Raw genomic sequence first — 26,212 nt, 5'->3', positions numbered from 1 at the left:
CTCAGCCAGTGTATGCGGAGGTATGGGCCTTCTGGGATAAGGGCTTCCTAGATGATGGATACACTGGGGAGATTCATGAAAAGTTGAGCAGTTTCCCCCAAGTGCTCAGTCAGTCCTTGAAAACCCAGGAGGCGGAATCTGTTTGCTATGGACATTTGATGCACTTCTACATTGCACCGGTTTTGATCCATCGTCCCAATTTGATTCTCTTTTAGATGTCGCACAAAGTCGTGTTCCTTAGTCCAATCTTTGTATGATTTACCTTATTATTTTTCTATCTCATCAGGGTGCTGAACGGAAAATCAGAGACGAGGAGCGTAAGCAGAGCAAGAGAAAAGGCAAGTGCACTGAGCCCACCTCCCAGATGAATTGTAAGTAAGAATGATACAGGAAGTCATTTACTTACTCTTGTCCCATTCTTCGAAGACATGGAGGGGTCTCCGCCATATAGTCTTGACATTGCTGATGCCTTGCAATAGGCATCCCGTTTACGAGATGGGTCACCCATTAAAGTGAATCGCCACCTTTTTATCGTTCTCTTTAAGTCCATGATTCCTTTCTTATTCGTTTCTTAATACATCTTTATAGCATTCGGAGCTTTGGTTTTTCTGATGCAGAACTCCAGATTCCTGCTATTTCATAAAGGGAACATGTCATCTATCTATGTTTAAAGTGACTCTGTCACCACGATCTTGGACTATTGTCTGCTGTAATACATGAGTTCGGATTGCTACCTCCGGCTGTTAGATTAGCACAGCCGTCCGGACTCTGAGAGCGAACAGCGGGGCAACAGGGGCAGGAAAGAAGGAAATGCTAAATGGCGATTTGAACTCCTGCAGCACTGCTCATGTATTACTGTGGATAATAGTACAGAATCGTGGTGACTTTCCCTTAAAATTAAAAATCCTAAAATCAGACCGTTTTTGCCTTGGCCACTAAGCCTAATAAAATGCACCCATTTTCAGGCTACTTTCACACTTGCAAAGGATCTTATTACCGGAAATAAATATTCTGAATTTTCAATTCAAAAAGTTCAGTATGTCTTCCGTTCTGGCAGCATTCTGCTTTGTGACCGGACACAAAGTCGCTGCAAGCTGCGGTTTTATTTCTGGTCAGAAAATAATAAAAAAAAAACAACGGATCTGTCACCCATTGACTTTCAATATATTGAGTGAGTAATCCGTGTTTTTTTTTGTTTTTCATTTTGATTTCACACAACCGCATCCTAAGGTATTGAGATCCTCCGCCGGATCTCAATACCGGAATAAACAACGCAAGTGTGAAAGTAGCCTTAGTCTGTACAGATCACCTTTTTAGCAGTTGTCTCATCATCACAGGCAAGATTACAATGACAAATATCACCTATGTATATATAGATACACAGGTTCAAAGGTGATGGTCACAGCTCATCTACCCCGTCCTTGTACAATGACCTCTGCACGGGTCACAGACCATGCCTAGAAAACCCTCCCATAGAAGTCACTGAGGTCCCCTCCTGTCCATTGTGTCTATGGACCATGGGGCTGCTGTTAATTCTCTCAATGCCGTTATCAACAGTAAGATGATCGCCCCCACAAAAAAATCTACAGTAAGAAACTAAAAACAGATTCGTAAGAATGAGTTGCATGATTATATGGCTTTGACTAGCGGGAAAAATTCTAGGCGACACATTCCCTTAAAAAACTAAAAAATAAAAGTTGTGGCCACCTGAAGCTTGGTGCATACTGTGTATTCATTGCCCTCAGTCATAAGACAGTTTGCAGTAACCTCCTTCACGCCCTCTAGTGGTTGCTGCAGGCACAATGTATCCGAACGCAGCTCTGACTGCTATAAAAATGTTGGAAGAAATTATTCCGCACAGAATTTAAAACCTATATAGCTAAAAAAGGGTAGTCATCACATTTACGAGTACTCCACCTATACTCAAGAAATTCCCGATGTTCCACCTAAAGTCCCCAGTGTTCAAACAACTCGTCACTTTACGATTATCTTGTTATATTTTCCTAGGAAGCTGTGTCACAACAAATATGGTTGCGATGATAGCTAGGTTGTCACCCAGTGTTCCTGTACCTCAAACCCACCATGGTATGCAGGAATATAGGAGCAAGGAATGGAACACTAGGCAGATATTAATAATTATCATCCTTTCATTTTAGTTGATTTTGTTATTTTTTTTTAGACTGTAATGTTTAGGAAGCTGGGTGACAACTTGACATAAAGGGCCACCAAAAATGCAAAGATTAAGATAGTAGATTTAACGGGGTTGTCTGGCCGGGGGTGGGCTCCGAGTGGTATAAAATAAAAAAGACATACACTCACTCACCGATTCCCTGCCGCCACTACACTAATTCTGGCTGAGGGGGGTTACAACTGCACCCAGTCATAGGCTGAGCAGGCATCTTGGCAATTTATAATATATAAATTTGGTAAAAGGGTAAAATCTAAAGTAAGTTTTGTGTGACTGTCTTGCCATAAATTTATCAAACGGCGCAGGTTGGTTGTTCAGTTTGGATCATCTTTAAACCTAACACTTTTGAGCAAGTGCCAAAAAGTTGCAAAGCTCTATTTTGTGACTTTTTGAAAGCAGAATTTTGGAGTGCAGGGAGGAATGTGTCCCCCTTTGTTTCATGAAATTAGTAACTTGTATGAAAGTTCCCTCTAACATGAAATTTCTGCTTTGTATAGCGCTGGTATCCTCATTAATACTATGCTATATCTAAACAGTATATAAACTATACTGTAAACTATATTCGAAAATTGATTACATGGCAATTCCCTTTAGTTCTCTGGAGGAATATTCCTGTATACGTGTGAACAAGCTTTAGGCAACAGATTATATATTTTTTTTAAATCAAATCGTTTTTATTAAACAATAAATACATAATTAAACATAATACAATACGTTGCATTTTTCTTTTCTTTACATTATCCACCGTGTGGGTTCAGTGAACAACAGTACTCATAAGTATATCACCACTCAGTTTATCATGAATCCGTACAATACGTGTACACTTGCTAAAACAAATATTTTGGACATAAAATTACCAAGAACTTAACCTTCCCAACCTCCCTCCCCCCCTTACCCTACCCTAACCCCCCAACCCTAACACCGTCACAAGCCTATATAACCACATGGGTATGAGATAACCATTCACTCCACATTTTATCTAACTTCTGAGGACACCCTCTCTTCACATACACCCCTTTTTCGAGTATCAGCATGTCATGCACCTTCCGCTCAAACTCACTCAGTGTGGGCGGACTCCCCTGGATCCACCTCATAGCAATCAGTTTCCTGGCCACATATAGCAATCTCCCCGCAGCTACCTTGACCGGTTCATTCCCTCCAATTTCAGACACATACCCCAGAATACACACCTTAGGATCTTTTTGAATTTTCAATGTCAGTTTACTATTAATCATATTTCTAACTTCCTCCCAATAATTACCAACCACTGGACAAGACCACAACATATGTAACAAGTCTGCACCATCTTCCATACACTTTGGGCACTTGTCATCACTTCTTACTCCTATCTTTTTCAGGAACACCGGTGTTTTGTACACTCTATGTATGATAAATAGTTGGGACAGTTTGCCCTGTTCACTTAAGGACACCTTGGGGACTGCTTCTAATATATCTTCCCACTTATCCTTAGACATATCTCCCACGTCAGCCTCCCATTTTTTCATTCTTGAAAGCGGATATCCCTCTAAAATTTTTTCCAGTAGGAGAGCATACACCTGTGATATTAACCCTCTTTCCCCCCCCCCACCTGACGGAAGAACAAGCTTATGAACCACCTCCATTTGAGCTATCTCACATCCTTTCCGCAACGTGACCTCAAGGGCATGTCTTATTTGAAGATATTTATAGAACCACTCCCTAGGGATATTAAATTCCTGCTGCAGGTTTTGAAATGACCTACATGTCTTGTCCTTAATTAATTGTCCAATTCTCGTCACTCCATAAGTTTCCCAGTTCCTAAGTCCTGGTATGGCAAATAGTTCTGGCAACAAGTGGTTCTTTCCAATAGGGGAAAGTTCACTAATACCTCCCACTCCTCTTAGCAGCTTCACTTTTGCCCAAACTTTTTTCATGAGTTCAATCAGAGGAAGTTTTTCCCTCCCTGCATGCATTCCTAAACCTTCCAGAATGCCCATGAGGTCACGACTGCCCAACCAATGCTGCAATATCTGCCCAGTCATGTCCGGTGCTTGTAGATCAATCCATCCCTTAAAATGCTGACATTGGGAAGCCAAAAAATAAATCCATGCGTTAGGGACAGCTAGGCCCCCTTCCGACTTAGAATACTGCAATGTCTCCAGTTTGATCCTAGCCTGTCCATTAGGCAACAGATTATTAACTGAATGTTATTAAAGGGGTTCTCTGAGATTCTGGTAAATCCCTTCTCTAATTCAGATCGTTTCAGTAACAAAAACGCCTAAATAATATACTTTCTGTACCGTTTTACTGTGCTGTTTATGCTATAAGTGAACTTGGGTCGCTGGCATATTGGGGAGCAGAGTTATCAGCGATTCCAGAGTGGACCTCTAGGGACTATTTTGGGACTAGGTGTTCTCATCTGGAGACAGTCGAGGGGTTCCTGTCATCTGATTGTGAGGTGCTTGTTCTTTGCAGTTACTGACGTGAAAGGGGCTCTGCTCCCATCCCACAAAAGGACGGACCTCACGGTGTTCAAACCCATGCAAGACATGGACACCCAGCCTGTCCTGTTCATCCCGGATGTACACTTTGCCAATCTCCAGCGCACCACTCATGTAAGTAGCTGATATTGTGATAAAATGTCTCATGGATATTACATGAGACTTATTTTGCAGGCAGCGCTCTATGGGGAAAAAAGAATGCAAGACTAGCTCATGCCATCCATCTGTAGACAGAACGGTTTCAGGCTTCTTGCGATTCATCAGTACAGAGCAAGGTACTGGTTGGTTAGATGAGATGCCCTAGACATGGCACAGAAGAGGGGCAGGTATGGTGTCTCTCTAATAAGATACAGCTCTCCGCCCTGGAGCTTCATCTAAGGCGGCTCCTCTAGTCTTTACTGATGAGGGGCAAGAACCCTGGAACAGTGCTGTCTACAGATGCTTGACTCTGGTTTGGCTGATATGATCTAGTTTGCATTCTCTTTTTTCGCATGGAACTTTGTCTGAAAAATAAGACTTTACACACCACCATAATATATCCAATGTATATAAATGCGTGTTCTCTTACTCAAGTTGTACAATCTTCTCCCTGTCTAGGTTCTCCCGCTGTCTGCAGATGAAATGGAAGGTGAAAGGTGAGCTGAAGATTTTATTTTTCATTGGACTTAAATGTGAAATAGTGTGTTAAGGATTGTGACCTGGGGTCCCCATCAGTGGCCAGGATAAGGGGCCACAGTGTTATACAGAACGTCACATAACCTTGTCTGTGCCAGAAGTTAGAAATAGAAGGGGTCTCATTAGCCCCTATCCGTTTTCTTCTGATTTCTCATTGACTTCTTGTTAACTGAAATGTGTCAACAAAAATGCCCTATTGTTTAAATATTTATATATATATATATATATATATAATATATATATTATACCAAATACCGCAGCAGCACAGTCAGACCGTGTGTACTGGGTGCAATTCCTCACAGAGGTCGGCTTCTCCTCCACGATATGTACTTTCCAAAGAACGAGGCAGCACTTCCAGATTTCGGTGTCAGGGTGAAGACCCCAAAACTTTATTCCCCAGCTGGGGAATAAAGTTTTGGGGTCTTCACCCTGACACCGAAATCTGGAAGTGCTACCTCGTTCTTTGGAAAGTGTAAAATCCATGCCCCTGGCTATATCCTTGCATTTTTTCACACTGGCCGCTAAGCCTAAAATATGTTTTATGTTGTCTTTTGAGAGCAGCTACATGGGCCATAGACACAATGAATAGGAGATGACCCCACAGACTTTTATGGGAGAGTTTTCTAGACCTGCTCTGTGACCTGTGCAGAGGTCAGGAGGGAGTAGATAAGCTGTGATATCACCTTTAGTGAATGGTGGATAATAGCTACTGAAAATTACCTGTACAGAACAGGAGATCATGACCTATTACTAGGCCTAGTGCTCAGTGCGAAAATTGTAGGATTATATAAATTTTAAAAAATATAGATAGTAATGTGTAAAAAAATAAATGTTTTACATAAAATGTGATTTGAATAGGTCCATTTTTGATGACACATTCTTTTTAAGGCTCTGTTCACACTAGCATCTTTGCTTCCACATATAACTATAACAGCAATTACTGCTTTGGTGGATTTATTTCACATGGATGCCAAGGACTCCTGCCGGACCACACTGACTTATAATGGGGGTCTTCTGGGGAATCCAGTATTTTTTTACCCCAAGAATATTTATTGCCATTAAAAATACCTTATGGCCCAAAGGACTCCCTAACAGACCCCGAAAACCCTAACATTTTCAAAGGGTAATTATATACAGTAGATCTATATTATTACAGGTGTACTATATTTGTAATTTCCCATTATCCAAGCATCTTATGGTTCTTTACAATGTAGTCCTTTTTTATTTGCTGGTTGCAGCTCTGGGATGAAGAGAGTACCTTTCTCATCTGAAGAAGACTTCTCGGCACCACCTGCCAAGATAACAAGGGTGGACGAGCCAAAGAGAGGTAACTGTACAGTAATGTGCCTTGTCTGCCATTATTAAAGGGGTTCTGCAGTTTTTTTAAACTGATGATCTATCCGCTGGGAGTAGCGCCGCGGGCTTCTTGCTGTTTACCGCAGGCCCAGTGACATCACGACTAGTATCACTGGCCTGGGCGGGGCTAAGCTCCGTTCACTTGAATGGAGCTTAGCCCCGCTCAGGCCAGTGATACTAGTTGTGATGTCACTGGGCCTGCGGTAAACATCGAGAAGGCCGCGGCGCTACTCCCAGCGCCTCTGCCTTCTCAAACAGCTGATCGGCGGGGGTCCTAGGTGTCGGACCCCTGCCGATCAGATGCTGATGATCTATCCAGAGGATAGATCATCATCAGTTTAAAAAAACTGCAGAACCCCTTTAAAGTCTGTGTGCAGTCAAATCTGATAACGGAAGTTTCCATGCAGTATTATAGCGATCAGTATTTATCGCCTAACTATTGCATAGGTTTTAAATGTCCTATTAGTGGGGGTCCAACCGTTTCATCATTGGCATGAAAACGCTGAGCGAGCATACTTGACTTTGTTGTATGGAGCAGCAGCGCACATGTTGGACCATCAGTCAATACATCTCCTGAGCATGCTCGCCCTGGGACATGGGTTGCACCTACACAATCAGGCAGCCTCTGGAGCAGACACCTAACAGTGCCTGAATCTGCCTTACTACACAGGCGTACCCCCCTTATATTGTGGGTTAAAGGTGGGCTAGGATCACATGCCCAATGTACAGCACATAATCCTGGAAGTGCCCACAGTGGAATTAGACCGGCAAGCGCAACACTCTCCCAGTAAGGGAATATAAAGCATCATTAGTCCCTTCTTGCAAGTCTGGTCATTGTGGGCATGTTAACATAAAAAAAATAATAATAATAATAATAACCTCTTTAATGGCTGGAATACTCCTGTATGCAGACTTCTCACATTAGAGAGCTGGTTGAGCTGCCTCTGTAGCACAGATATAGTAGAAGAAAGGTGGTCAGTGGTCACCAGTGAAGATCTTTCCCTGACAAACTGAATATTGGTTTTCATGGGTCAAGTGATCATATTTTACTCCTAAGTGCTGTAGATCTGAATGTATGATAATAAAAAGTCTTTCTGAATACGTATTCTTTCAACTTTCCCACTTCTAGTGCTGTTGTATGTGAGGACAGAAGCTGAAGAAGTCTTTGATGCCCTTATGCTGAAGTCTCCATCTCTAAAAGGGTTGATGGAAGCGGTAAGTTTTGTAATTGTACACCAATTAATTTTCCAGGGGAGCGCCAGCTGGTGACTTTTACTTGTTTGCTTCCAAATCACCCTCGTTCAACTTTTACTAAATTAGTTTTGGTCATTTATCCGGTGATGAAGTGATCTCCTTTGTATTTGTTCTTTTGTAGATCTCAGAAAAATATGAAATTCAATTTGAGAAAATTGGGAAAATCTTCAAGAAATGTAAAAAGGGGTAAGTAAGCGTGCATGTGAGCCTGTGCCAATTCTAACACACAGTGGGGCCGTGTATGTACTAACATGTGATACAATTAATATTAATTTTTTTGCCTAGAAAAGTCGCACATTTTGTCCTTTTTTTTTTTTTTTTCTGACACCCTTGCCACTTTTCAAAAAAGTGAGTGGTGTGTGTGTGGGAGAACGCGGGCCACAGATGGGAGCTCAGCGGCCCAACTCGTTTAACAACGTGCTCCAGAAAACTGGCACGCGTTACAGCAGAAATCTACTCTATCTTCCAACTGGAGTAAATTTCTGTTCTGGTGCACGGATAGCAGAACTGCAACAAATATTCTGGATATTCTAAGACTGGAGTGTGAAACTCTGATCTTTAGAAAATGATCCCTACTGTTTGCTCTGGTGTAACGCGTTTTGGTCTGACAGTGGTGGTTATTAGCATAGTATGTTAAAAAACCAACATTTTCTTTTGTGAATTACTGGTGTTTAACCTTTTTGGAGAGAGGTAAAGGTTGAATAACAAAACATTTTTGGCAAACATGACCCTCTCCTCTCTTCTTCACTGTTCTTGTTCCTCCATATTTCCTTTTCCTTCTGCCCCCTATTTTATGCCTGTACTTACTAGAAGAATCCTTTCAGCCCTGAATGAGAACATTAAACGTTTTTTGGGGGGTTTTTTAAAATCATCTTTCTCCCTTTTTTTTCCCCTCCAGAATTTTGGTCAACATGGATGACAACATAATCCAGCATTATTCAAATGAAGACACATTCCAGCTTCAGATAGAAGAGTCTGGAGGATCATACAAGCTGACTCTTACAGAAATCTAACCTTTCACCCATTGCCCTTAGACTGGACATGAAGGCCTAATGTTCATCTCCATAACGGGTCAGCTTCCTTGTAGGAAACTAGACTGTTCTCAAAAACGCTCCTCAAAATGGTTGTTGCCCTTCCTCCTTATTTCTTTGTCGTTGTTTTTTTTTTACTTCAACTATATATTTTTGAACTCTGCGTCTATTCCTGAAGTGACTGCCACCGATGTGAACCAGATATGTCCATCTGGACAAATATTAGAAGACCAAAAAGGTTGGCTGGTTAAGATGACCAAGAGTGCAGCTGAAGACTGGGCTCCATAACTTTATCAAGACGTGACCATTTTGTAAAGATTTGAGGTGTTCTGTCAAGGAGAAGGTCAAATTGGGCAAAGTAGAGCCCACGGCACAACAGACGCAACAAAGGGCTTTACGTCCTTAAAATGCCCTTGTATGTGAAGAACAAAGATGGGCTTTGTCTGAAAACCCAAGGACTGTATATAAGAAGTGCAATATATTTTTTGTAACTTTTTTTTGTATATGTGTACATACACAGGAGCTTATTACATATATAATATATAGAACTCTAGTATGCATATGGATATTGGTGAGGATTTACTTTTTTTTTTTTAAATGTATTCTAGAAAGAGGTGTGGTGCCAAATGCAGGGACCATAATGTAGGTGACGGATGCACCACAGGGTGAAGCGTCCAGGCTTAGAGAAGCCTAGGGGATGCCACATTTGTTTTATGAACCAGTGCTCTTGCATTTTGAACAGTGTCAAGTCTGCATTAGATTAAACATTAAGCAAGCTGTACAAACGGCAAACGAATTTGAATACCAATATGAACCCATGTTTCAAATTTTTTTTAACTTTTTGCTTGTGGAATTTTTCTTAAATTTCTGATCACATACAAGTAATTGGCGCCTTGTAATACCTGCGAGAGCTATGCTTTTAACTGTGAGTTGATCTTTGCCCAAAGCTTTTAAGAGGACCTATCGCCAGTCCTGACTTGTCTGTGTTGTTAACTACTTGCATTGTCCATGTAATAACAATGGGGAATGCAAGTAGTTACTAAAACGGGCGTGCCAGGAGTATTTTTTATTTATTTTTTGCAAAATGAAAACCACTTTGCATTAGAATGTGTGAGTTCCGCCTGACTGAGCTAGACTGCTCCTCTGCCACCTCGGTCATCAGTCAGTGATTCCATGATGGCAGCGTTGAGGGGAGTATCCACATTGAATTCCACCTCAGTAAATGTTTGTATGGGATTTGAACAAAGAGGGTCTGCTTTCCCCCCCCCCCGTAGATAAAGCTCTACTCTTGAATGCAGTACCAGTTATGGACAAGGGGGGGGGGGGGCGCTGTTCCTTATCTCCTGCAATCTCTTTAAGCCAATCTCAACCTCAGTGGAGTAGTGGGATGTTTTCCATTAAAGTACCAGGCCAACAAACCTCGTTCTCCAGCACTCCATTCATTATCTGTATTATATTTTCGAATGTATAGATCCACTCTTGTTTCTTTGTATATATACATTTTATATATTTGGTTATTTTAAAATGTGACTTTTTTTTTTTTTAACAAACAAAAACTGGATAATCGAGAAAGGGTTTACTTTTCTGCTTCAGGGATGTTATTTTAAGAATCATATGTAAAAATGAAAATCTTATTGTTGCAGCGTAATGCGGGAAATATGTGGTTCATAGGTAAATTACTACAAGTACGACTTCTACATTCCATGTTCCGACATGTCTGCGATGTATGATTTTTATCTGAGTAATACATTTTATATACCTTTTTCTGAAACGATGGTGTGTTTATTTATTTTTTTGTGTGTTTTTTTTGTTTTTCTTTTAAACAAAAAGCTCACCCCCTGCTGAAATAGCCAAGATCAGACATCACTCTAAGGCTACATGCACACGACCGTATGTGTTTTGCGGTCCGCAAATTGCAGATCCGCAAAAAAAAGGATGATTTTCCGTATGGCATCCGTTTTATTTTGCGGATCTGTTTTTTTTGCGGATCCATTGTAATAATGCCTATCCTTGTCCGCAAACTAGAAAAAAATAGGACATGCACTATTTTTTTTGCGGAGCAACGGAACGGACATACTGATGCGGACAGCACACGGTGTGCTGTCCGCGTTTGTTGCGGACCCATTGAAATGAATGGGTCCGCATCCTATCCGCAAAAAAAACGGATCGAACATGGAAACAAAATACGGTCGTGTGCATGAGGCCTTATCCTGTCCATTTAACCACTTAGATTCATGTAGGGCATTTGACATTGTGAATGACAACCCCCACAAAATGATTGCGGTCTGCTGATGGCTCACCGGGGTCTAAAGAAGGCCCATTTTACTCATTTTGGGCAAAATTTTTTTTTTTTCAATTGGTCTTTATTAAAAATATTCAGCCTATCTGTCACAAAGGGTTAACTGTTGGTCTTGCTGTCAGACTAGTACTATCATTTTCACTTTGTGCCATTCATCTAATAACCCTCATCTCTAAATTACTAGTAAATCAAAAACGCTCGTATAAGCTTTGAGCTATAATGAGTTTCTCTAAGGTCAGAGATGGTCTGAGACTACTACTAGAGAATCTCAAGGCTGCACAGAGACAGGGGTTCCAAATTTTTAATAAAGACCAATAGAATTTTTCTTTTTAACTCAGCAGTATTTGACCCAGCAGTGACGTGCAACTTGGGGACATGTCACTATTGAGGCTAGTCATTGGCTGCAGTGGTGAATGTAACTCCATCCATACCCTGGCCTGGGAGTTAACAAACCTGGGACTGGAAGATCACTGAACGGAGCCAGGGCACCAGAAGAAGGATGAATTTGAGGCTTGAAAAGGGCCAATCATGTGGCAGGAAGCCTTATGACTCCTGTGGTTTTTTTTTTATTTTAATTTTACAGATATTGTGAGTACCCCATAAATGCTCTGGGAAAAATCAGTTGTTATGGTCTTCAATAAAACTGCTATGGTTTTAAATCTACACGTTGTTTGGAGCAAACTTTGGAAGTTTGGATTACCTATTTCACCTGATTGTCCTGTAGCAGTAGCTGACGGTGAGTTTTTTTTTTTTTTTGGGGGGGGGGGGGTTGAGCCAAAGCTACATGTGGATTCGGCAGGGAGAAGTCTTTTCTTTCCCCTTCACTTGAATCCACTCCTGGCTTTGGCTCAAACACTGAATAGAATAGTACATGTTATAATTTTTTTGCGGGGCCACGGAACGGAGCGACAGATGCTGAAAGCACAGAGTGCTGTCCGCATCTTTTGTGGCCCCATTGAAGTGAATGGGTCTGCACCCGAGCTGCAAAAACTGCAGCTCGAATGCGGAGCAGAACATCGGTCGTGTGCATGAGGCCTTAAACAGTAGATTTGTGATTTTTACCAGCACTTGCTGTACAAGTATCACCATGTGAGGGGCTCTCACAGGTTGACATCTGAGCCTACCTACTTTCTTTTGCAGGTAAGACTTTGGGATGATTGCTTTGATAAAAGCAACCGGACGCTGCTGAGCTTGCCACACTATGCTATGCCCCACTTGTTGTTGTAGGAATCATTGAGGGCAGTTACTGCTCACTGGTTGGGATTGTCCCCTCCTTGTTTCTGGTCCACCCCAGCCTGGATCCTTCACAATCTCTGTTCCTGTTGTGAGTGGTTTAGCGTTACACCTTTGCACTGTGGCTTAATCAAGGGCTGAGATTTCATGTGGTCGCAGTGAAGTACCACACAGTAAAACCACATGCAGATCGGGCCGGGTTCACATCACAGTTTCTTTTTCCGTTCTTCTGATCCATCAGAAGAACAGAAAAAGATGGATACTGTATTTGAAGCAAACGTTATGCACATTCGGCATCTGTTTTAGCCATTTCCGTCTGAGAGCCGTTATTTTAGACAGAAAAAAATATAGTGCAGGACTCCAATATGGCATACAGACGTCAACATGGTAGGACTCCCAGACAAGAGGGGCTGTATACAGTTTGGTGGTGCTCAGCATAAAGGCCTATAGTCGATGTCTCCAAGGATAGAGGAAAAAACTGCTGCCCTTTCCAGTGTAAAAACTTCTACTTCTTTATTGATCCATTAAAATCGGGCACATGAAGATATAAGAGATGCAATACAGGCAACGGCTGTTTCGCGACTACAGGCCCAACAGCAATCTTGTACATGTGAGGTATCCTGTTCTCAGCTTCTACTGCACACTCCGCATGCATTGTATGCTGCCATACCAGGTTTAGGGACATAAAAGGTAGTGACAGAATTCCTTTAAATCCTCCCTGGTAAAGGACATGACTATGTCCAGATTTTGAGTGACTTGGATGTACAGTTACATGAAGTGGATTTGCAGCTCTGACTTACAGCTGATAGCAGGGACAGCCACAGACAGGGACCCAGTGCAAAGAATGTACCCCCTATAGTGTGTGACAATACAAAAAATCCCCCCCCCTTCCTTTCAGATCAGAACCCTATATCAGACCTCAAATCAAACCGCCATATCAGATCCTCAAATCAAATTGTCATATCAGATGCTCAGACCCCCATATCATATCCCCATTTCAGATGCTCAGGCCCCATATCAGATTCTCCAACCACCATATCAGACGCTCAGACTCCCATATCGATGCTCAGGCCCTCATATCAGATCCCCAGATCGCTATATCAGAGCTCAGACCCCAGATCAGACTCAAAATACATAAACCTGCTCTGCTGCTGCTCTCCATGTTCGGTGGTCTCTCCTACAGTCCCTGCTTGCTGGGCTCCACCAGTCCGCGCTGCACTGTCATGCGTGCAGCATCAGGTCATAGTGCGTGCTGTATGTCCTGACACTGTAGGAATCTGAAGTCAGCTTTGGTACTGGTTGGTACCTCGGTACCAAAGCCCTCTTCGGATTCATATTTTAAAATGATTTTAACCTCTTGGGGACACAGGGCGTACAGGTACGCCCTGATGTCCCGGTACTTAAGGACACAGGGCGTACCTGTACGTCCTGTGTCTTTCCGATCACCGGCGGGCGGTGATCGGAACAGAGTGCCTGCTGAAATCATTCAGCAGGCACTCTGTGACAATACCGAGGGGGGTCCTGTGACACCCCCCCTCCCCGTCTCGGCGATCGCTGCAAACCGCAGGTCATCCTCCCGCCCTAACAATCTGTGGGGTGCTTTTTCTCCTGTTAACCCCGGTGAAATTTATAAAAACAATGGAGCTGAAACTACATATTATTGGAAATATGTTATTTTTAATTTCCACTCCCCACCTCTAATAAATTGTTTGAAACACCTATGGGATCAAAATGCTCATTATACTCCTAGATGAATTCCTTGAAGGGTGTTGTTTCCAAAATGGAGTCTTTTGCGGTGTTTCTTGTGTTTTAGCACCTCAAGGCCTCTGCAAACCTGAAATGACGCCTGAAAAACAGCTTAAAAAAATGGTGGTCCTAAAATCCAAAAGGTGATCCTTCATTTCTGAGGCCAGTATTCGAGTCAAGTAGCACTCTAGGGCACATATGAGATATTTCTAAAAACACCAGAATCAGGGTAATAAATACTGAGTTTTGCTTGTTGGTCTGGTAATAGTGATGGCCTTGCGGTTCGCCTGGCGGTCAGTTCGCGGCGAATTTTGCGTGTTCGCGATCCGCCGAACATGCGAACATATGGCGATGTCTGTCCGCATCACATTCTTTTGCATTGCGCCGAAATTTGACCCATGACACGTCCATCAGGTGGGACAGGACAGCCAATTGAGACGTTTCAGCACCAACCCCATAACAGTACCCAATCTGCCAGCCATTTTACATTATGTGTTTTGCCAGTGTAGGGAGAGGTTGCATTTTGGAACAGGGACAGGCTGGTAGGAACTTAGGGCCACCAAACGCTAGCTAATAGGACTGGTAACGTTGTGCTATCGATAGGTGTGATACACAGGAGGGGTGGGATATACTTATAATATACTTTCCAACATAGAAAGTATATTATAGAGCATTTGTATGCTTCCAGAAAATACTGATTGAGGGCTGCGTTCTATCAGCTTCCACAAAATAGTAATTCAGGTTTTCCATATACCTGCGTCCACAAAATTACTGCTTGAGGGTGATATACCAGCTTCAACTAACAACTGATTGAGGCCTGCCATATATCAGCTTCCACAAATACTGCTCTTCTCTAGGGACTTTGGCACAGGGTCATTTTGAAAATGACAGGCAGAGGAAGAGACAGGCCGTTCTGCAGGGGTGTTAGGGCTCGGGCAGGTGCACTAGGCCGGAGCCTAAGTGGGAAGTTGGAGAAGGTGCGTGCGATTATGTCAAAGAACGCACCAGAGTTGGTTGAGTGGCTCACTCAGACTTCCGCTTCTGCACCCTCCTCATCCTCTGTATCTGCACCTTCCTCACTCTCTGCTGCACCCTCCTCACCACCACCACCACCACCATAGCCCCTCCATTCGAGTCAGAGGAATTATTTTCCCATCCATTCCCTGACCTTACCAATGCGCAGCCATTCTTGGCATCGGTTGAGGAAGTGGAGGTAGCAACGGCCGCCACTCAGTGGTCTGACAACAGTACCCAGATCAGCCCAAGGAGGGTGGTCCCCGCTGTTGCTGCCTACTCAGAGATCTCTAATGTCAGTGGTGGTGAAGGTGACGATTATGACGTGTCGATGGACGTCACGTGGGTGCCCACAAGAGAGGAAGAGGAGGGGAGCAGCAGAGGAGGAGGAGAAGCAGGCAAAACTCGCAGTGCACAGGAGGCAAAAAACAGACTGCAAATGTATCTGGAGCGAGCCATCCACCATGCACGGTCACATTTTGTGCTCCCAGGGCGCCGGCACATGGCTCCGCAGTGTGGGCTATTTTTAACGTGTCAGGTGCTGACAATAGTCTTGCCATCTGCAGCCTGTGCTGTCAACGCATAAGTCGCGGTAAGCCCAACACTCACCTAGGGACGACTGCCTTAAGAAGGCATCACCGAGCCCAGTGGGAGCAACGCCGTCAGAACCCACAAAGCCACACTCCCGGCGCTCCACGTCCTGCCTCTTCTCCTTCTCCTCCCTCCTCCCATTTGTCCTCCACTCCACCTTCCACTGTGCCATCGTCGCGTTCATCTGGCAGAAGGCAAGTGTCACCGCCAGTTCTGTGAGAAGGTCTGGCAGACGTCCTTCTCTACCTCTTGCATGACGTTCTTTGTTTTGCTTTCACTTTGTCATCTCCTTTCCTTCTCCCAGGTGTCACCTATTTAGACTAATCGTCTCCCTTTATATTCCCTCCCATACTGCCTCACTTTGCGGTTTATACTACTTCCTGGATGAAGTGTTCACTGCTGGAGGCTGCTGCTGCTGTTTGCTCAGCTAAGTATTTTCATGTATTGTGTTTCCTTGCTGGCTTGATTCTAGGTGACCCTGACTCCGTCCGTATTAAGTGCAGGGAGCTGGTGGTCGTGTCCCCTCACTATTATAGGGTTTTCAGGTGTCACACAGTCTTAGGTACGTGGGCATGCAATTGTCTACCATTGAGACCCTTGCATGGGCATAGCAGTCAGGGAGAACTCTTAGGGTTGTATAGGGCTCATCTATATACTCCTTAGTTTGGGATCAAGCCAGTCGGACCTTTATTCATAAGTTCCAGCTATCTGCAACATCATCCGTGACATTTTAAACCGCCGTACCCGTCTTAAGCATGGATCCGGTTTCAGCCTTGATTGACCGCATGCAAGGTCTTTCGCTGGAGGTAGCAGATCTCCACAAAACTGTGTCTCCGTTTCAGGTGGACGGTTCTTCTGGCATTCATGGAGTTTGTTCCGAGCCTAAGATCTCGCTTCCAGATACGTTCTCCGGGGGTAGTGAGAATTTTGTTCGCTTTAGAGAGGCTTGTAAACTTCATTTTCGCCTACTTCCCCATTCCTCTGGTGATGACGAGCAGAGGGTGGGGATCATCATCTCGCTGCTCAGGGATAACGCTCAGTCTTGGACCTTTTTGCTGCCGGTGGGGGAACGGCCCCTCCGATCGGTGGATGAATTTTTTGTAGCCCTGGGGCAGATATATGATGACCCGGATCGTATTGCTCTGGCTGAATCTAAATTGCGTCTTTTATGCCAGGGTAAACAGTCAGCAGAGATATATTGTTCTGAATTTCGGAGATGGGCAGCTGATACTGGTTGGAATGATGCTGCACTCTGAAGTCAATTTTGCCATGGTCTTTCGGAAAGATTGAAAGATGCATTTGCTTTTCATGAGAGACTAGCCTCATTAGAATCTGCCATGTCTCTAGCTGTTCGTATTAAAAGGCGTCTTAGAGAGAGAGAGGAGACTACTCCTTCCTGTCATATTCAGCCCAAGGACAGTGGGGCTGTCTCATTCAGTGCGCAGGGGTCTCGGTCTCTCTCAATCCCTTCTGAGGAGGAGGCCATGCAGCTGGGTTTGCTTGCCTCTGATAGTAGAGGATTCAGCTCTCAGAGGAGGGTTTGTTTCTGTTGTGGGGGTATAAATCATTTGGCTAATGTTTGCCACTCTAGGAGATTCATAGAGTTTTTTGAGGGTAATAAAAAAAAAACTCTAAAAACTTTCCATTTGCTACTATTGGCAAGGTTGATACGGCGATTGAAGGTTTGCCGTTTGCTTGTAGTTCCCGTTTTCTCCTACCTGCCAGGGTGGCGCTAGACAGCAAGAACATTGTGAGATTTTTGTAGATAGTGGAGCAGCTGTCAATCTCATTGATAATCAATTTGCAATAACGCATGGTTTCCAGGTATGCACTTTGGAAAAGATCATTAAAGGGCATAGTTCACAATATCCGTTTGACTGTGGGTGACGCTCATGTTGAGGATATGTCATGTTTCGTCTTAAGCGGATTACCTACTCCTCTAGTGTTGGGGCTACCCTGGCTCACTAAACGTAACCCCACCATTGATTGGCAAGCAAGGCAAATAAATGGTTGGAGTGAGTTTTGCAGAGAGAATTGCCTCACGGCGTCTCTTTCAGAGGTTTCTACCAAGACTGTGCCATCTTTTCTCTCAGAATTTTCGGATGGGTTTTCCGAGAGTGGTGTCCAGGAGTTGCCCCCTCACCGGGAGTACGACTGCCCTATTAATCTCATCCCAGGCGCCAAGCTGCCAAAATCACGACTATACAATCTCTCCCAACCTGAAAGAGTCGCTATTCGTACTTATATCTCTGAGAGCCTGAGAAAGGGACACATCCGACCCTCAAAGTCACCTGTTGCCGCTGTTTTTTTTTTTTGTTAAGAAAAAAGATGCTTCTTTAAGACCTTGTCTGTATTTCAGGGAGCTGAACCGTATCACGATTCGTGACCCATATCCGCTTCCTCTGATCCCGGACCTGTTTAACCAGATTGTTGGGGCTAAAGTTTTTTCTAAGTTGGATTTAAGAGGGGCATAGAACCTAGTCAGGGTCAGGGAAGGGGACGAATGGAAGACGGCCTTCAATACCCCTGAGGGTCATTTCGAGAATTTGGTTATGCCCTTTGGTTTGATGAATGCTCCAGCCGTCTTCCAACATTTTGTGAACAGCATTTTTTATCATTTAATAGGGAAATTTGTACTGGTGTATCTAGATGACATTTTGATTTTTTTCTCCTGATTTCAAGACTCATCGGGACCACCTATGTCTGATTCTGCGGGAGAATAAATTATACGCTAAACTGGAAAAATGTGTTTGCGGTTCCGGAGATTCAATTTCTTGGTTTTCTTCTCTCCGCTTCTGGTTTTCGGATGGACCCTGAGAAGGTCCGCGCTGTGCTTGATTGGGAGCTTCCTGAGAATCAGAAGGCGCTGATGCGGTTTTTGGGTTTTGCCAATTATTACAGAAAGTTCATTTTGAATTATTCCTCTGTTGTTAAGCCACTCACTGATATGACTAAAAAGGGGGTAGATTTTTCTTCGTGGTCGGTAGATGCGCTTACAGCCTTTTCTAGTATTAAAGAGAGTTTTGCTTCCGCTCCCATTTTGGTACAACCTGATGTCTCTCTACCTTTTATTGTTGAGGTGGATGCTTCTGAGGTGGGTGTGGGTGCGGTCTTGTCTCAGGGTCCCTCTCCTGCCAAATGGCGACCGTGTGCCTTTTTTTCAAGGAAACTCTCCTCTGCAGAGAGAAATTACGATGTGGGAGATATGGAGTTGTTGGCCATTAAATTAGCTTTTGAAGAATGGCGCCATTGGTTAGAGGGAGCCAGACACCCTATTACCGTGTTTACCGACCATAAGAATCTGGCCTACTTGGAATCGGCCAAGCGTCTGAACCCGAGACAGGCCATTTGGTCTTTGTTCTTTTCTAGGTTTAATTTTGTTGTTACGTTTCGCCCTGGGGTTTAAAATGTGAAGGCGGATGCCCTGTCACGTTGTTTTTCAGGAGGGGGGAACTTTTTTTTAAATAAATATATATTTTTATTTTCCAAAACATGATAATTAATACATAAAACAGTAATAATCACGACGGTATGCCTAGCATGGCAATCATAAACATCTTTACAACAAGAAAAATTCTATACAACATCCTAAGAACATCTTCCCGACAATATATAATAATAACTATATCCCCCCCCATTGGCTGCCGTACCACTCCATTCATCAATGTGTAAAGTAATATTAATTATGACTATGTAGATCTGCGTGCAATTCTCTGTTTCCTTTCAATGTCCTCATAAACTCTAATTCTTTGGAGGTATGAAACCCACTCTCTTGTTGAGGGCGGGGAGACAGAGCCCCAATACTTTATCAATATAGCCTTGGCGACCATCAATCCCCGCATCCAAATCCGTCTGACCTGGACCGGGACTTCCCCTTCTAATCCACATTCTCCAAAGAGCACTATCAAAACCCCCGGGTTATAATTCACTGCACTCTCCCTTTGTAGGGTAACAAAAATCTCATCCCAATAACTCCTTATTTTGCTGCAGCTCCAAAGCAAGTGGACATAGTCCGCATTAATATATCCACATTTGAAGCAGCAGCAAACCCGATCTTTATTTTGGGGAAATTTTCCTTGGGTTTTAGGCGTATAGTAAAGTCTGTGGAGGATCTTAAATTGGATTAACCTGTGCGCACTGGAAACTGACGCCCTTCTCACATTCCTATAAATAGTAGACCACTGTAGTGGGGGGCAATTCAGCTCTTGCTCCCACTTATTTGTGCTTTTGAAAGGTGTTACAGTTGCCAGTGCAATTCGAAGTTTTGCATAAAGACTGGATAGCTTCACTTTTTCATACTTCTGAGCGTCACAAAAATCAAAAAATATATTCTCTCGTGGAAAAAAGAGGCCTCTATTCCTAGATGCTTCAAATATATGTTTCAAACGTGAATACATAAATAAATCTAATGGTGAACTATCAGTAAAACCAAATTCCAAAAGTGATTTAAACTGACCCATATAAAAAAGGTCAGATACCCTGTTAATACCCTTACGCGCCCAATAACAAAAATCTGTAATTTTGAAGAACTCCTCCAGCGCCCTGTTCTCCCACAGAGGGGTGAAACCAAACGGACCGGAAGATTTAAGGATCTTCTTCAGTCTGTTCCAAACCCTCTGCAGTGAGAACGGGATCAGCCAGGACCTCCTCATTCCCATAAACCCATTCTCCAAACATACAAAAATATTATCAACTGGTCTATCAAAAAGCTTTGTCAGATATAGTGAAAGTAAACTCTCCTTGGAACAGCAACAACGCTGAATCTGTGCACATAAATAATAACCTTGAAAAAAAGGTAGTGACAGCCCACCATCTGCCTCCGACAACCATAGATATCTCTGCTTTATACGCACTCTCTTCCTTCCCCAAATTAAATCATTGATCATAACCTCTAACCTATGAAAGAAAATATCATCTATCCAAATGGGGGAGGCACACAACGGAAATAAAACTATTGGGAGGATAATCATTTTAATCAGAGCTATTTGATCCGTCTGTGCCAATCTCAGCTTCCGCCAAGCGCAAATTTTATCCCTAACTTTATTCAGAACCGGGGCCAGATTAAGATCATAAAACCTATTTATAGGGAGGCCAATCTTAACCCCCAAATAATCTAGAGTGTCATTGGGGACCAAAACACGAACTCGCCTCCCCTCATCTACAGCTTTCCGGTTTAGCGGGAGGAGCGATGATTTTGACCAATTAATTCTATAGCCTGATAGTTTACCCTAGTCTTCTATTACCTCTATGACATACGGGAGAATTTTCCACCCCTGGTCCAGGAACAGAATCACATCATCGGCATATAGACTTATTTTATCGCCCACTCCCGCTACTCCAAAACCGTCTATACGACTATCCAAGCGAATCCGAGAAGCCAATGGTTCAATAAAAAGAGCGAAGAGGAGAGGAGACAGGGGGCAACCCTGTCGCATCCCTCTTTGCATCGTAACGGGGGAAGATCTATTTCCATTGACACTAATACATGCAACAGAATGTGCATATAGCATTTGAGTCATTTCCAAAAAGGGATTCCCAATACCAAAATGGGACATTGTAGCCCACAAAAAAGGCCACTCCATCCTGTCAAACGCCTTTGCAGCGTCTAAAGACAGAATGGAGTGGTCTATACTACCCCCAACAGCCAGATTCAAATAAACCCTATATAGACTCATCTGTATTTGCCGTCCCGGAATAAAACCCGTCTGATTGGGGTGTACCAAACCCGCTATAACCCTCTTTAGACAATTAGACAGAATTTTGGCGAAAATCTTATAATCCGTATTCAGGAGTGATATGGGTCTATATGACCCCATATCACACGGATCCTTGTCCTTTTTCAAGACCAAAATAATCACAGCTTCCCCAAATGATGGAGGTAAAGCACAGCATACGCGAGATTCATTCAGGACCAGAAGCAGGATCGGCAAGAGTGCGCTAGCGTGGTACCTATATAGATCAAACGGCAATCCATCTGATCCAGGGGCTGATTTATATTTTAAAGAGGAAAGGGTCGCCTGGAGTTCCTCTAACAAAATAGGGGAGTCCAAGCGCTCTCTATCTTGAGAACTTAACTGAGGGAGCTCTAATTTTTGAAGATATTGATCCATAACGGTGCGACTAATCATAGACTCAGATTTATAGAGGGTAGAGTAATATCTCGCAAATTCCTCCCTTATCTCCTCTGCAGAGTTCACTCCAGCCCCCTGTAAGTTCCTAATTTCTCTTATACTGGTAGACTCCCTCTGGTTGGCCACCAAGCGAGCCAGAAACCCACCCGTTTTACCAGATTCACAAAAACGATTCTGGCCCTGAAATAAGAGCTTATGCTGTGCTTTTTTATAAAGGAGCGTCTTAAGCTGTAAATTGGCCTCTTTTAAATGTTTAATAGATTGCTCCGTATAGGAGTCAATTAATGCGGCACGTAAACTCCTAATTAAGTCTGTCAATTGTTGTTCCCTACGCTGTACTTCCGTTCTGAACCTATTAATTTTACTAAAGTATAAGCCCCTTTGGAAAAAAGGTAGATTGTCTAGCTTCACCTCGTAGTGCGAGTTTTATTAGGAAAACTGCTTAAAACCAAACATCAGGCTCATTTCATCTACGCGTTTTGGATCAATATATAGTACAGATCCTTCCTCATGACACAGAAAACAAGACTGACAAATCTTATATACAGAGTAAAAGCAGTGATTCAGCTGTGGATTATTAATTGGCAATTAAACTGCTTTCACCACACCCACAGCATATACCACTGAGACACAGGAACAGAACCTCATAAAAAAAAAAATATAATAATTCTATTTTTATGCAAGAACTGTACCTGAAGTATAAGAGAAGAGGATACATCTAGTAATGCAATATTAAATCTTGTCTTTGATTAAGGCCCAAAGGTATACAGGACTGAAATCTAAAAATCCAATAAGCTTCTCTGTTAAGAAGAGCTTTCCTGTGGTCTCCGCCCCGTTTGGGAAAATTAACTCGTTCAATGCCCTGAACTTTCATGCCAGCAATATTGCCCTGAAGTATATCTGAGATGTGTCTGGGGGAACTTTGAAGACCCGGGTCACATTTTGGCTGAAGGGGTGTCGTCTCTGCTCTTTATCCTGATTTGGAGGCAGAGGTTCAGGCAGCCCAGGCAGAGGCTCCTGATCTTTGTCCTTCTGGGAGGTTGTTTGTGCATCTCGCTTTACGACACAAGGTTTTTAAGGAGCGCCACGATACTGTCCTTGCTGGGCACCCGGGGAGTAGAGCCACAGTGGATCTCATTGCTCGGAGATTCTGGTGGCCGGCTCTTCATAAGACGCTTGAGGGTTTTGTGGCATCCTGCGAGACCTGCGCTCATGCCAAGGTCCCTCATTCACAGCCATCGGGTTCTCTCCTCCCGTTACCCATTCCTTCCCGTCCTTAGACGCATCTGTCCATGGACTTCATTACGGACCTGCCTCGTTCCTCGGGGAATACTGTGATTCTGGTGGTAGTGGACCGTTTTAGCAAAATGGCACATTTGATTCCCTTTCCTGGGTTATCCAATGCTAAGACGCTGGCGCAAGCATTTGTTGATCATATTGTTAAATTGCATGGCATTCCTTCAGACATCGTTTCTGATAGGGGCACGCAATTTGTTTCCAGATTCTGGAAGGCCTTCTGTTTTCGCTTGGGGGTTTGGTTGACGTTCTCTTCTGCTTTTCACCCGCAGTCGAATGGTCAGAACGAAAGCGTCAATCAGAATCTGGAGACATATCTGCGCTGTTTTGTGGCGGAGAATCAGGAGGATTGGTATTCTTTTTTGTCCCTTGCTGAGTTTGCTTTAAATAACCGTCGCCAGGAGTCCTCTGATAAGTCACCATTTTTTGGTGCATATGGGTTTCATCCGCAGTTTGGGACATTCTCTGGAGAGGGGTCTTCTGGTTTACCTGATGAGGAGAGATTTTCCTCGTCTTTGTCATTTATTTGGCAAAAGATTCAGGTTAATCTGAAGAGGATGAGTGAGAGATATAAGCGTGTGGCGGATAAGAGACGTGTGCCTGGTCTGGACCTGAATGTTGGTGATCTGGTGTGGTTGTCTACAAAGAATATCAAACTGAAGGTTCCCTCCTGGAAGTTGGGTCCTAAGTTTATTGGGCCTTACAAGATCTTGTCCGTCATCAATCCCGTTGCCTTCCGTCTTTATCTTCCTCAGACTTGGAAGATCCATAATGTTTTTCACAAGTCCCTATTAAAACCTTATGTCCAACCCACTGTACCCTCCTCTTTGGCTCCTCCTCTGATTATTGTTGATGGTAATCTTGAATTTCAGGTCTCTAGGATTGTGAATTCTCGCATTATCCGCGGTTCTCTTCAGTACCTCGTTCATTGGGAGGGTTATGGTCCTGAGGAGAGGATGTGGGTCCCAGTGGCGGACATTAAGGCCACTCGTCTCATCAGGGATTTCCATAGGTCTCATCCTGAGAAGGTGGGCTCTGAGTGTCCGGAGTCCACCCGTAGAGGGAGGGGTACTGTCACCGCCAGTTCTGTGAGAAGATCTGGCAGACGTTCTTCTCTACGTCTTGTATGATGTTCTTTGTTTTGGTTTCACTTTCTCATCTCCTTTCCTTCTGCCAGGTGTCACTTATTTTGACTAATCGTCTTCCTTTATAACCCCTCCCATACTGCCTCACTTTGCGGTTTATACTACTTCCTGGATGAGGTGTTCACTGCTGGAGGCTTCTTCTGCTGTTTGTTCAGATAAGTCATTTACTTTATTGTGTTTCCTTGCTGGCTTGATTCTAGGTGACCCTGACTCCGTCCGTAATAAGTGCAGGGAGCCGGTGGTCGTGTCCCCTCACTATTATAGGGTTTTCAGGTGTCACACAGTATTAGGTACGCGGGCATGCAATCGTCTACCATACAGACCCTTGCATGTGCATAGCAGTCAGGGAGAGCTCTTAGGGTTTTATAGGGCTCACCTATAAGCTCCTTAGTTTGGGATCAAGCCAGTCGCTCGTTTATTTGTATGTTCCAGCTATCTGCTAACTTCATCCTTGACACACTGGGCCGCTCTGTGGTCTCCTCATGCTGCTGCCACCTTACCACTCTGTGGTCTGCTTATGCTTCTGCCACCTCACCACTCTGTGGTCTACTCATGCTGCTGTTACCTCACCTCTCTGTCACTGGGCCACTCTGTGGTCTCTTCATGCTGCTGCGACCTTAACACTGTCACTGGGCCACTCGGTGGTCTTCTCTTGCTGCTGCCACCTCACCACTCTGTGGTCTCCTCATGCTGCTTCCACCTCACCACTCTGTCACTGGGCCACTCTGTGGTCTCCTCAGGCTGCTGCCACCTCACCACTCTGTGGTCTCCTCATGCTGCTATCTCAACACTCTGTCATTGGGCCACTCTGTGGTCTTCTCATGGTGCTGCCAACTCACCATTGTCTCTGGGCAACTCTGTAATCTCTTCATGCTGCTGCCAACTCACCACTCTGTGGTCTCCTCATGCTGCCAACTCAACACTCTGTGGTCTCCTCATGCTGCCACCTCACCACTCTGTGGTCTTCTCATGCTGCTGCCAGCTCACCACTCTGTGGTCTGCTTATGCTGCTGCCACCTCACCACTCTGTGGTCTCCTCATGCTGCTGCTACCTCAACACTCTGTCATTGGGCCACTCTGTGGTCTTCTCATGGTGCTGCCAACTCACCATTGTCTCTGGGCAACTCTGTAATCTCTTCATGCTGCTGCCAACTCACCACTCTGTGGTCTCCTCATGCTGCCAACTCAACACTCTGTGGTCTCCTCATGCTGCCACCTCACCACTCTGTGGTCTTCTCATGCTGCTGCCAGCTCACCACTCTGTGGTCTGCTTATGCTGCTGCCACCTCACCACTCTGTGGTCTCCTCATGCTGCTGCTACCTCAACACTCTGTCATTGGGCTACTCTGTGGTCTCCTCATTCTGCTGCCAACTCAGTATTCTGTCACTGGGCTACTCTGTTGTCTCCTCATGCTGCTGCCATATCACCACTTTGTCACCTCGCCACTCTGAGGTCTCCTCATACTGCTGCCACTTCACCACTTTGTCACTGGGCCACTCTGTGGTCTCCTCATGCTGCTGCTACCTCAACACTCTGTGTTCTCCTCATGCTGCTGCCACCTCACCTCTCTGTCACTGGGCCACTCTGTGGTCTCCTTATGCTGCTGCCACATCACCACTTTGTCACTGGGCCACTCTGTGGTCTCCTCATGCTGCTGCTACCTTAACACTCTGTCATTGAGCTACTCTGTGGTCTCCTCATGCTGCTGCCAACTCAGCACTCTGTCATTTTTGCCACTCTGTGGTCTCCTCATGCTGCTGCCATCTCACCAC

General features: G+C 44.1%; 1 protein-coding gene and 1 long non-coding RNA gene across 3 annotated transcripts in view; one reads left to right on the top strand and one right to left on the bottom strand.

Annotated features, from left to right (window-relative positions):
* The window catches only part of GRHL1 (grainyhead like transcription factor 1), a 34,937-nt gene extending 25,886 nt beyond the window's left edge, over nucleotides 1-9,051 (top strand). The window contains exons 10-16 of one of the 2 annotated variants that reach the window (XM_040427478.1): nucleotides 287-371; nucleotides 4,643-4,782; nucleotides 5,266-5,303; nucleotides 6,582-6,670; nucleotides 7,829-7,914; nucleotides 8,075-8,139; nucleotides 8,852-9,051. In XM_040427478.1, the coding sequence (XP_040283412.1) occupies nucleotides 287-371; nucleotides 4,643-4,782; nucleotides 5,266-5,303; nucleotides 6,582-6,670; nucleotides 7,829-7,914; nucleotides 8,075-8,139; nucleotides 8,852-8,966 (618 nt within the window). In that variant the 3' untranslated portion in view covers nucleotides 8,967-9,051. The remainder of the gene's footprint in view (nucleotides 1-286; nucleotides 372-4,642; nucleotides 4,783-5,265; nucleotides 5,304-6,581; nucleotides 6,671-7,828; nucleotides 7,915-8,074; nucleotides 8,140-8,851) is intronic. The other variant, XM_040427479.1, reaches the window with a different exon arrangement.
* Nucleotides 9,052-11,198: 2,147 nt separating this feature from the next.
* Nucleotides 11,199-25,335, bottom strand: LOC120999970. The gene is made up of 3 exons (XR_005778707.1): nucleotides 25,279-25,335; nucleotides 25,145-25,197; nucleotides 11,199-11,209 (listed from the first exon to the last, which is right to left on the bottom strand). It is a non-coding gene; the product is annotated as an uncharacterized LOC120999970 (long non-coding RNA).
* Nucleotides 25,336-26,212: the final 877 nt, after the last annotated feature.

Source organism: Bufo bufo, chromosome 4, assembly GCF_905171765.1.
Source record: "Bufo bufo chromosome 4, aBufBuf1.1, whole genome shotgun sequence".
Classification (NCBI taxonomy): Eukaryota; Metazoa; Chordata; class Amphibia; order Anura; family Bufonidae; genus Bufo; species Bufo bufo.
The sequence above is the reverse complement of the archived record's forward strand: the minus strand, read 5'-3'. Positions and strand labels throughout refer to the sequence as shown.